The 13,060-nt window shown below is 28.6% G+C and overlaps 1 protein-coding gene across 1 annotated transcript in view; it reads right to left on the bottom strand.

Annotated features, from left to right (window-relative positions):
* Positions 1 to 2,044: 2,044 nt before the first annotated feature.
* Positions 2,045 to 13,060, bottom strand: part of LOC148239522 (transmembrane protease serine 9-like) — a 42,097-nt gene continuing 31,081 nt past the window's right edge. The window contains exons 11-16 of the mRNA XM_088182200.1: positions 8,096 to 8,207; positions 6,943 to 7,105; positions 5,663 to 5,868; positions 2,711 to 2,916; positions 2,506 to 2,563; positions 2,045 to 2,232 (exon numbers count right to left, since the gene is read on the bottom strand). Coding sequence (XP_088038326.1) covers positions 2,111 to 2,232; positions 2,506 to 2,563; positions 2,711 to 2,916; positions 5,663 to 5,868; positions 6,943 to 7,105; positions 8,096 to 8,207 — 867 coding nt within the window. The 3' untranslated portion in view covers positions 2,045 to 2,110. The remainder of the gene's footprint in view (positions 2,233 to 2,505; positions 2,564 to 2,710; positions 2,917 to 5,662; positions 5,869 to 6,942; positions 7,106 to 8,095; positions 8,208 to 13,060) is intronic.

A 13,060-nucleotide genomic window follows, 5' to 3' on the forward strand; every position in this document is an offset into this window, starting at 1 on the left:
TATAAAAGCGCCCCTAGCTACAGTGATATCTATTGATTATAAATTGTATAGCACATAATAATATAAATGTCACCGATCCCCAAATTTTCAATCTAGTGATTAATACTTACTTTGTAAGTAATAATTATGTCTGATTGACTTACTTAGTTGGTACAGATTTACCCGTTGTAATGCATTAGGCTTATACCTGTTAGGTTACAAAGGAATATTTGATAATAAAAAAAATATGTAAATAAGTTAGAAAATAATATGTACATACATTTAATACTGCACAGATCTATCCCGTTATAACGCATTGGACTCACGCCTGTCACGTTACAACGGAAGATTTAATAAAAAAGTGAATAAAATAAGGTGACTAGATTTTTAAAATATCAACGGAGGACACTAAAAATAATAATGCTGCCTCGGATTTTTTGTTCGAGCAGAATAAAGAAGGACAAATTATTATAGGAATTAAAAAAAACATCATTTCGTATTTTTTTGTTCAGGACAAATAAGAACAAAAGAAGGATAAAATAAACACAAATGTAGGACAAAAGAGGATAAAAAACGACGATCCTCAAAATACGCCTAATAACCTTAATTAATACAAATATTCGAACACCAAATATATTTGATCATTTTTCATATTTGTAGTGAAATATTTTTCTAGTCTTATTCATTACTTCCAAAAACCACTGTCACACATTCTGAATTTTTGTGTATTACAATAACGAAAGTTGTTACTTTTTACTCCGATGTATCATTGAATTATCTACAGTTAAATTAATGCCACGGTCATACAGAAAAAAAATATTTTTTAATTAACGAAATTACAGAATTTACTCATATTTTTAAGTGAATATTGTGCAGCTGTGGACTTCCTCAGTTAGTTGGTATTACATTTGTTATCTTTTTTAAATCAATATGAATAATGTTTAAATTTACGGTCTGTATAAAATAATTTATTATTGTAATATTTTTTGGTGTCATCTTTTTAACAGCAGGTATACTAAAAATTAAATATAAAGTTTGAAGCACCTTATACTCTATTATTTTTAAAACTAAAAAAATATTTACTTATAGCATGAATTTGTGTTTATATTTTAAACTAAACTTTTCGATTACTTAACTTCACGATAATATTAAAATATTTTATCGTTTGCTATTCTATAATATATTCGAATATTATTTGCAAACTTTACTCCAGAACTATAAATTCCGAGAACAACCTAAATCTCTGACTATACTTTTATATATTAAAATATGGAAAAACTTAAAATATTTGTGTTATATAAACAATGAAATACTGTAATCGGTATAAGAACAACTTATCAGTATAATATAATACTAAAAAATATATGTATTATATATATTTATGTATGAAATATTAATTGGTTTGCTACTTGGATAACTACTTTCTTTTCAAGATGATTATTTAAAATAAAATCATTATTTTATTTATAAAATTAGACACAAAATTAAACACTATAAAATTTTGTGGCTTTTTTATTATTTAAAAAAATATTAAAATTAATACAATTATCAAAAATGCAATTCTACACCTGGAACCATTTTTAAATTAATCTTAAAATTATAATAATTATATTAATGTATTTCAAATTAATTAAATGACAGTATCAATACATAAATAATATATAATAAAGGATCACAAATTAAACAATATTTTTTTATACAGATCGCATTAAAAGTTTTGATACAAAGACTAGAAATGCACAATATTGAAATATGAAAAATTAGCAATAATTGTTAAGGGATTTCTTATGCCTGATCAGTCTTTGGAATGGCACAAGACAGATTCGTCATACTATTTCGCTCAATTACTACATGTTTCCTTTCGAAGTTAGTAAAAGTGAGTGATTTTAACGCGATGATCGAAAAATTCAATTAAACGAAAGAACTAGACGAACGAAGCGTTAAAAATAATTACAAGGGCTAATAGTAACTTTCGCCTAGATTAAATAAAACTTAGCACTCTAAAGAGTAAAATACCCAGCTATTAGCTTTTTGGGTTTTTTGAGTTAAGTCACCAAGGAACCAATTTGCAAAACGAATTTTATTCATCAATCTTATTTTTTGTTCGTAGTTCAACTTTTTTTATATTAGGTCACTCTGTACAAAAGCAACTGTCTTCAGTGTTTTCTTTGATCCAGGGCAAGTATCTTGTTACTCTGGAATAAACACCAGGATAACCCTTTCTGGCACAACCGTTACCCCAAGATACGACACCTGAAATTAAAACAACAAAAAATATGCATAAATATTTTTTATATATTATATATTATAAATTATCTGTCACATGTATATTTGTCAAGCTAAAATAAAAATATTTTATTAAACAGCCATAAAACTTTTTTTGTCACAAAGATTTTTTATTATTTGTATAAACTATTATTTTTAATTTAAATATAATTATTATATCTTTAACAATAATGTTATTGTTTTCATGTAAATTGGAAATAATTCCTTAGGATCTTTTACAGTAAGTAAATACATAATTACCAATAATTTCATATTTATGATCCTCTCTTTCAGCAGCCATCGGACCGCCACTATCACCCTAGAAAAGAAACATCAATTGATAACAATCCAGTAAGCCTTATCACACTTAATACTAATAATTTTATATAAACCTGATTTAAAATATATTAGTGTTTCGTATTTTTCCACAAAGATTCAAAGAATTAATATTATATTAAACAAATACCTGGCACGAATCTTTTCTACCGAGGTCAGGATATCCAGCGCACATCATATTGTCAGTTATCATGGAAGATGTATAATTCGTATTGCGACATTCGTCGGTGTCCATTACCGGAAGCTCAACATCTTGAAGAGTGCAAGAAGGTTTGCCATCCTCTTGTGTTGTGCCCCATCCAGAAACGATGCCCGGAGTTCCGACGTACAATTTAGCTGTCATTAAAAAGTCAATCGTGTACTTTTAATAATTTTATTAAAATAGTCAGTAAATTTGTGAGCGTATTTTTTAAAATTATATTCTGGTCTTTCTATTCTGAAATTACCATTTTATTTAATTAAATCTGAATAGATTACTTTTTTGTTTTCGAGTGATTCAAATGCAGAAGAAATACATATAGTTTATTATGTTTTTAAACCATTAGCGGCCGTGCAGTTTGGATGCAGTATGATGAATTTAAGCAGCCGTCTAATTGTTTCGCTGGTCCTTCGAAACCCCAGTTTAACGGCCGCGAGGTTCAAGGTCACGCGATAATCATAAGAGCGTTAACTTTTTCTTGTAAAGATAAGTTAAACGTTAGGCTCTTTGAGCCGGATATACTGACTGATGCTTTATTATTTGTAATTATTAAATCTTTCATATTATGATTTTAATCAGAATTTTTTCCAAATTAAAATAATTACTTCAAATACATATATATTGTCAATGTCAAAATAAAATTTTATTTATGAGATTTTTTTTAAGCTTTTAAATCATTTCTTCTAATAATAAAAATAAATATTATTTATTTTTTTATTCTTATTAAAAACTTATTAAAACTTTCATCATAGAGCATCGTAGAATCTCTGTGTTTTAGTGCCTTAATCGCAATATTAACAGGAATGAAAACTTCCATCTGTTTTTTTAGTAATCGGATATAGAAAATTCTACTAAATTCTTATACATATTCTAGCTTTCTTTAAATATATTTATTATTGGTCTTGTGTTTGTTATATCATAAAATTTTAATTCTATATAGCGGCAACATGTATCACACAGACGGAAAATAATTTAAAAACAAAAACGCAATGGCGCATCAAGCAGACGAGCTAAGGGATGACTCATCAATATAAAAAATATTGAGTAATATAAATAAAAATAATAGTTAGAATAGATTTATACATAAGATACTGGACAATAATCCAAACTATGGGTTTACATCCTGCAGAAAATTCAAATTTGTGTTTATAAAAATATAATATACATATAAAAACACGCTCCAGCTACTGTGAAAAATACTAATTAAAAACTATAATAGTAGCTTGTAGTTAAAAAATTGTATCACTGATTTTCAGATATTAATTTTAGTCTGGTGTATTTTCTTGTAGGTGTCGATTTTTTTAAGGGTTTATTCTATTGTGACGCATTGGACTCACACCTAGCATTTTACAACGAAATTATTATGTACTGAATTTATATTTTTGAAAATTTGTTGTACTTCTTATATATGTATATATGTACATCTACTATCAAGTCTAATTAATATTATTTAGTAAACATCTACTAACAAATATTAAAATAATTGCAAAATAAAATAATGCAGGGAAATCAGTTAGAAAGGCACAATGTAACAATTTTTCTGATTTTGACAATTTATATAGTATACAATTTTAATTTTTTTTTTATTTTAACTTGACAGACGTAAGCCCAATGCGTTACAACGGGGTAAATCTGTACCAATTGTGTAAGTCAATCAGACAAGTAAGTATTAACCACTAGTCTGTTCAGTGAATCGGTGACATCTACATATAATTAATTATGAATTTTATGTGTAATATAATTTATAATCAATAAATGTTACTTTGCAGTATGGGCGGGTTTTAAATAATAGCGCATTTTTACAAATAAAAATTCAAGTCTGCTGTGGTGGCTCGAACCAGCGGCCTCAGGACTACCAGTCTGAGATCTACGGACTACGCAATTCCGACCTCGATTAAATTGTTTATTAGTAATATAAGCCTTGAATTTAATAAATTTTATTGAATTTTTTTTTGTATAGTATTAAATCTGGGCATAATAAAATCATGAACGGATATTTATTTATCAATTATTCAACAGATCTCAAATAAAAAAGTAAGCTGTATATCGTATAAATATAATATCTAATAATATTAATATAAATGTAATATATGTCCATTGTTATGCATATATTACTAAAGCATGATTTTGAATAAAAATCAATAATTCTGTGCTAAAATTCCTTTACAGAAGTACATAGAAGTAGGGTTTTCAAAAGCTACTTAAAGTCAGCGTCACCCATACGACATCAACTTCCTACCAGCAATCAAAGAGATTGCAGTCTTTAGAGAATATACCCCAAGAAGTCTACACTACTGCGCCTACGCTTTTCAGAGGATTAACACATCTAGAGAGCCTGCGCCCATCGGATGCTGCGCTTGAACAGCATCATTATATGCATTTGATAATGTAAAAACAGTATGTTTGAATTTAAAGACTATAAGTGCTACATAATACATTACTTTTCTTGTTATAAATAGCATATTCATTCATATTAGCACCCAACGTCCTAAAATCAATAATAAATTGTACAACCTAGCAAAATAAACAGAACATGACAGAAAAATCCTATGCTTGCGTTAGAAATTCATTAAAATGGTCTGACGAAAAAAGGGTAAACCAAAATCCCTCCACTGAGGAGCAAATAGGCACGAAAATAAGAAATCTGGCAGATTTTGGGGATACTAAAGAAGCATTAAGAATATTAAAAAACTGCATAAATAAATTTAAAAAATAAGAAAAAAATATATAAAACTACAATGTCTGTAGGGGTGATTTTAAAAATGATCAAGCCTATATAGTGGGTGCCGCACATTAGTCGAAACTCAGCAACGAATAAGGTAAGTTCTTCAGCATCTTTTTTACACATATTTACACGAATTTATTGATGTTTATAATACTTACTCTGATCTGTTGGTAAACATAGTGGTCTTATTACATCGCTAATTGGCACTCTTTCGTTCAGACGCAGCAGAGCTATGTCGTTATCAAACGTAGAGAAACTAAAGTCGTGGACTATGGCTCTCAATACGAATCTGGATTCTGCTAGTTTGGTGGCATTGCAGCGATCGTGCTCTCCAAAATTTACTCTGATCATAAACCACATGAAGCTGAAAAAAATATATTTAATTAGCATCATACACACAGATAATAAAAATATAGAAAGTAAAAATAAAATGTTATTGAAAAAATGAGCTATTTATTGTATATCTTGAATAACATTTTTTATAAAGAAACAATCCTGAATATTTTTACGAAAATAATTGATAATGAGGAATAAAATCATTAAAAAAATATTAATAATTTACTCGCGACTGACTTCGTTCTTTTCTTATATTATATTAATTGCCAGACATTTTCTTTAAACACAGTATGCATGTTTTAATTATTTACACTAAAAAAATATTTCGCATATTGCGCTTCATAACAAATTTTTATTTTATTTTGATTACACGCTTATTGCATCGTGCTGATATTTTTTTAATTACTGCTAATTTTTAATTGATTTCTATTTTAATTTACATTTCTTCTTTCAAAACGTTTAATAGCAATTACCCCGCACCCGTGCAGCACGGACACCAGTGGTGTAAGAGCGAGCGCAAAACTGTCGCTTGGCTTGGTGCAAGACCTTAATTAGACATAACAAAAGTTTTACTGGACATCTTCTAAGTAAATATATAGTTATACGACTTTGCAGTAAGATTACATCGGTTGCATAACCAATACGGTAAGTTAGATTTTTATAACAATAATTACTAATCTAATCCTAAAAAAATTAAATTGTTTTTTAAACATATATTTTTTACAGCTTCACACAATATACTGTCTGATATTATAAAATACAACAATAACATTCTCAAGCCTCGATTGGGCGATTGAGATTATCGATTTTTATAAAGGGATTATATCATATTTTGTATAAGTTATAAATACATACTACTCTTAGTTAAATATTCTTCATCCTATACACTTATATTATAAGGTGCGATACTAGTTATTAAATATTTGTTTAAATACAAGAGAGACCAAAACAAGACATCACTAAGTCCATTCTTTTTACTCCAAAGCGACACGCTATTATGGAAATTCTACACTGTATTTGAAAGACATAATATATTCAGAAAGATGAAATTGTCACGATTCACTGAATTGAATCAGAGATTTGATTAAATGTGAATACTAACCCTTTGACGCAATGAGCTGCAGTCAAAACATATCTATCGCTGATTAGAGCACCTCCACAGTAGAATTTGTTGAAGTACATTAAACGAGCCATCCAAGGAAACTCCAATGGTTTAGATTCCTGGCCTCCTACAATTCTGGAAGCATCATTTCTATCGCCACACGCTGAAACGTCAACAAATATTGGTTAGCAGAATCACGATTAGATAGACATACTATAGTATATTATGAGCTGCGACGCTTCATAAATATTGATGAATACCACAAAGTTATGGAGCAAATTATTATGGTAGCAACTTACACTAATTACGTCACTTCTCATATATGCTATGAGGTTATTTACGATCTTAGACAAATATGTGTGAGTTTTTGTGTTTCCTGGATTTTTAAGAAACAACAATTTGGTGATTCAGTACGCCTAATTTTGTACAGCGTCAACGCAAAAAACACTATTGCTTTGAATTTATTATTTTAAAACTATCGGTCAATTCCATTATGCTATTGTTACATTTACTTTCTAGATTAGACTAGAATAGGATATTTATATTTAACTGAAACTTAATCTAGTGGTTATGCCAGTTTAATATGCATTCTCAGAAATGTTATTTAGATATGTGAGAGATGTTTAAATGTAGAATACATCATCATTTCTAAGAACATTGCCACTGAAACCTTATTAATCTACCCATGAACGCTAGAAATCCCGTTATGTTTTATTGCAAATAAGTAGTCCGTTCAATTGGCAATTAGCGGTGAAACGATATTGTGCAATTCGACTGACATTTTTCAAAGGTACTCCCATCAAGATGAGTGCAGTAAAAGTTGGCGACCGGTTTGGTGCTAGTGTCCACTTTCCAACGTTCAGCACCGCCAGGACAATCGGAGAGAAATTCTCGACCTTCATTCATATTCATGGCGCACTCGTTCGGGCTGTGGAGGATTCTTCTTTTTTCTTTAATATGCACGCGACGACCTTTGCTATTAACTGTCGCCCAGAATGGACACTCACATCGACAGAAGGAATAGATTGAAAGGTGATGCAAAGCAATGAGCTCCGACAAAGAAGAATCAGTTGCTTTAATGAGCCCACAGAAAGACTTACTGCTCTATTGTTTCAGAAGAATTCTTGGGTTAAGTAAAAAGTATTCATCTTACAGCAAGAGCAGGATGATGGTGGTGTGTCGTGTAGAGGAGGACGATTGCCCCACACTCCTCCAAAGATGCCCTTAACTGATAGACCTCGTGCTTCGGCGTGAGATTCGTGATCCTGAAACATAAGCGTTATAATATCAACTTTTTATGTGAATTTGTACATCGAGAAGTATTTGGATAACAAAAGATTGATCTGTTCTTCAATGATCAGATTTATGTTTTAAACTAAGTTGTTTAAATTCCATTTATATTAACAATAAGTAGTACATCTGTAAAGTGTTGAAGGAAAACTATAAACAAAAAAGTCAAATAACGACTAGAGATGTTAATAAATATTCCGTGTATTTTTAGAGGAATACTTTTATTTTAAGTCATTGTTCAGTGTCATTTTTTTGCAAAATCTAAAAAAATATCAGTGGCGAATAATACCTAAAAGACGCTGGTTCAAACTGTTTGAGAAATAGGAATTAGTGATTAATATTTAATAACAAATTGGGTTTTAATTGATTTTCCTAATCTTGTGAATGACTAATTAAAAAAAGTCAAGCAATATCACAAAAAAATGGTTTAGTTTGCCAGGGAATTATTTTAAGAGATATGTGCTTTTCAATAAATATTTTTGTGCATTACAATAATAAAAAATGAGTATGAAATGAAATTTTATTGAAGATATATCTATATTTAATAAAAAATAAAGCATTAAACATTTTATTTGTAGTGTGCATCAAAAAGTTAAAAAATGAGGGTCATTAAATTATATTCATACTATTAAAATATATTTTCATCAGAACAGTGGCAAAACATCCAATTGCTGTTCAAACTTCAAACCTAACCTAACTAAAGTTATAAAACTGATAAATAAATAATAATACATAGCAATTATAGTGTATATTAATATTTCTTAAATCTACATTTTTACTAGTAACAGACAAAAAAAGTATTTTTAATGCTCATTTTTTAATAACTTAATGCACACACTACAGATGAAATATTGCTCAACGTAATATTTTTTTAATAAATAAAGATCTATTTATTTAATGTTCATTTTTTATTATTTTAATGCACAAATCATCTGTTTTAGAGCTCACTACAAATAAAATGTTGCTCAATCTAATATATGTATGTAGTAAAAAATTGATCAATTATCTGTTGATTGTTATTAATTTGTGGTGTGCACTAAAAACCATTTTAGTGCCCACTACAAATATTGCACTAGATTGCTAAACTAGATATTTAAAAAAATATATATATTTTTAATGCTTATTTTTTAATAATTTAATGCACACTACAATTAAAATATTGCTTAATATAATGTTTTTTACTGAATAAATATATATTTATTTAATGCACAAATCATTCGTTTTAGTGCACTACAAATAAAATGTTGCTCAATCGAATATATGTGGTAAAAAATAAATCAATGATTTACATATATCAGTCTAATAGCTCACTGTATAATAGTTGCTTGTCTTAACCCTGCTGTAACACATTTGGCTAACGCTTTACAATATTTTTAGTGTGTATTAAAAATATTTTTTTAATAAATAAAGTATTTCTAGTTGTCATTTTTTAATAATTTAATGCACACTTCACATAAAATATTGCTTAATATATATTTTCTACTGAATAAAGATATACTTATTTAATGCACAAATCATTTTTTTTAGTGCACACTACAAATAAAATGTTACTTAACCTAATATACGTGGTAAAAAAATAGATAAATTATTTAAATATTCCAGTCTAATGTCTCACTACTTAGTTAGTTGTTTATTGTTTTTAACCTGTTGTAACACATTGGGCTGATACTTGTCATTATGTAGCAAAAGATAAATGTAAATACATTTTTAACCTTTGTAGTCAATACGATACAAAAAAAAACAGTTTAGTTTAATTTTATTTTTTGTGCTAATTTTTTGCAATATTATAAAAAATCTTTCCATAATAAATATACTCACGTTAAATGTTATTAACCATTTTACTCCTTTGTTTATTTATTTACCACATTTTGTAGTATATATGATTTCCTTAAAGTCAATTTTAGTGCGAATTTTTGTAAAACTAATAAGAATAAATTTGGCGGAAATGTTTTTTTAAAAGCATAATAAAAATAATTTCTATAGGTATTCGCGACTTGCTAAATATAAGTTTGAATAAGTATATGTAATCGTCATACAAGCACGCGTGCCAATCGCTTATTTGGGCAGATCACGACCATTTATATACGCATCTAAACAAGTCGGTAAAATTTGTTTCGTAGGAATCGGAATGTTGCCAAATCTCCCACTGTTTAAATTATGACTTGGAATTATCGCTTTGGCCAGACCATCGATAATTGTAAGAGCAAAGGACTTTTTCTAATGCTCAAAGGGTTTATAAGCTTAAATACCACGTATTGAATGTATCTCCATCAGAAACTTTCTTTAGACACTCCAGTCAGAACACTTCGCTTCCGATTTGAAATAAATGGGAGTTCGGTGGAACTCGTACCAAGTAGAGCTACGCCAAGTATCGACCGAGACGAGCCTTAGAAGTCAGAGAAAGAAGGACAATCTACTTTTATGTTTAGCCTGATTTTCAAAGACGACTTGGAGACTAGAGCAATATTGAACACATCTAAAATTAAATATAAATTTAATTATTATGTATTGTGATGAAAAACGTATTTTTAAAGAAAACCTTTCTGTTCATTTAAAATTTAACCTTTTAGCTTATTTTAATAATAAATTAATATATATTATCTAATATGTTATCTTGTTTTTGTGCAAATTAGCATAAATTAACTTTGATATTATTTCTAACACATGAAGCAAAAAATATATGAATAGAAAATATTTACATATCAAAAGGAGTTTCCATAACTCATTTAAATCCATATTAATACATTATTTTGTGAATATTCTACTTCATAAATTCAACTGTATTTATTTTCAACACAATCAAGTCACGTGGAAAATTTCATAACGACCCATAATGCAATTATCACTAACGACATTACTAATAATTGTTTTGTTATATCGGCAATCTCTTAACCAAATATTGATTATTTGTTACTTTCAAGGTCAATAGTCACTGGAGCAATAAAGCAATTGTCATGCGTTTTGACCCGGTAAAAAGTAACGGATATCCTTACTGTTTTTTTCATTTCTGTTAAACCGGTAACGGATTTACTCATCACGTATTCGTCAGTCATTTATTTTTTTAACGAGTGCGTAACTTAGTCATTGTTTCAAGACTGTCAATATTTTTGCTATTTGAATAAGTGCCTAACCTGAAAATAAACCACGTGTGTCTGAAATTTTTTTTATGAACAAATATAAATTTATTTATATATAAAACATAAAAAAATAAATTGATATACTCTTTCAAAATGTTAATTACAATGACTATCGGCAATTTCGTTATGAAACTTTAATCATTGTACAGAATATTGTCCAGCCATTGATTGGCCAATATGATATAATTCATATTTGTTCAATTAAAAAGTTGTAAGTTAAATGAATTTCTGTCTAGTGTTCTTAATTTAATTATAGTACTGAGGCAGAAGTTTAGTGGGAGGTGAATTAAATATGAACATGTGTATGCACTATATACTAATAATATAAGCATCTAGTAGTCATGGAAACAATAGAGAACCATTTTTAAATAAAAACATGCGATTGCGATGCTCTCCAATAACCAAAAGAGACCAGGACTATAGTAAGACATCTTTAAAACATGCTCGGAAACTAAATTTGCACCTGATTCTGAAGGAGGTATTTATAAATCGCTTCTAAAATAAAATAAAATAGAAAATAAACCATAAAACATCCGATGTTGGTAAATGAACATCTCACTAAAAGACCACTTTATATGATACAACCTAAAATTAGTAATGATATGCACTTATTTATTTACTTATAGATAGTAAAATAAGATTTTAATAGTTTAAGAAATATATGTATGTACATATGTACAACTCAGTTCTGCGGAAATAATAATTTAAGATTATTTTAGACCTTAAAAAACTTTGATAAGTATTAAATGCTGAATTATTCAGAGAGAGATAAAATTAAGACTGTATTCATAAACTATCCATGATTGACCTTTAAAGTGATCGAATTTTAACGCCTTCAACATTTTTCAGTCTACTTTTGCCAATGTTTAAGACATATTTTTATCTATTTTACCAGTTTTTGGCACCAATACCAGTCTGCGATGTTTACAAACGACAAATTCCAGAAAAACCAGCTTCCCTTGCCGATCGTCGTGTTCCAGCATCTCGCAAACCGGTAGCCATTTGTTAGTTTGATTGCTAATTCCGTTGGTGGTCAGTAGTAGTCGAGTTCGCATTTGCATCTTTGGTCCTCTGACCTTAGCACAGGGGTGTTCAAGTAGAAGCGCTTTTTTCATATTACCATTCAATCGCAAAAGTCGGTCGGGACAAAAAATGAGATTGTAATTTAAATACAATGCCGACTTTTCGTCAAGTCGAAAAAAATCGACCTAAGTTTTCTCTTTTTACGACTCGACACAATGGACCGCCGCCTAGGTTTTATCTAATTAACTCAATGCGAAGAAAGAGGTCGAAAAAATTAGCAGTAATAATACGCGTAAGATATTAATGACGCTTTCTCTGTATCTTATGCTAAAAAGATGACAAAAATAAATCGCAGCTTGCGTTTCAAGTAATTTTTTTTTGTAACTATCTATTAGTTAAGAAATAACAGCAGAAAATCTCAGCTATTATAATATAAAATATTATTTATAAAAAAAAGTAGTTCATAATCTGATAGCACATAGTCATATAAATATAGAAATATTTATAGATCTAATGATCCGGTGAAATCTATAATGTACAGTAATGAGTAAGTGGTACATTTTTTAGCGAATAAGAAAGTAGCATGAACAAAATTATATGTACATAGTGCATTATTACTATTTTCAGCAAAAAAATGATTATTTGTTTGTCATCATTGATTTATCAAA

The sequence above is a fragment of the Plectrocnemia conspersa genome, unplaced genomic scaffold (assembly GCF_051122295.1).
Source record: "Plectrocnemia conspersa isolate PC_06_02 unplaced genomic scaffold, ASM5112229v1 ptg000001l, whole genome shotgun sequence".
NCBI classification, from domain to species: Eukaryota; Metazoa; Arthropoda; class Insecta; order Trichoptera; family Polycentropodidae; genus Plectrocnemia; species Plectrocnemia conspersa.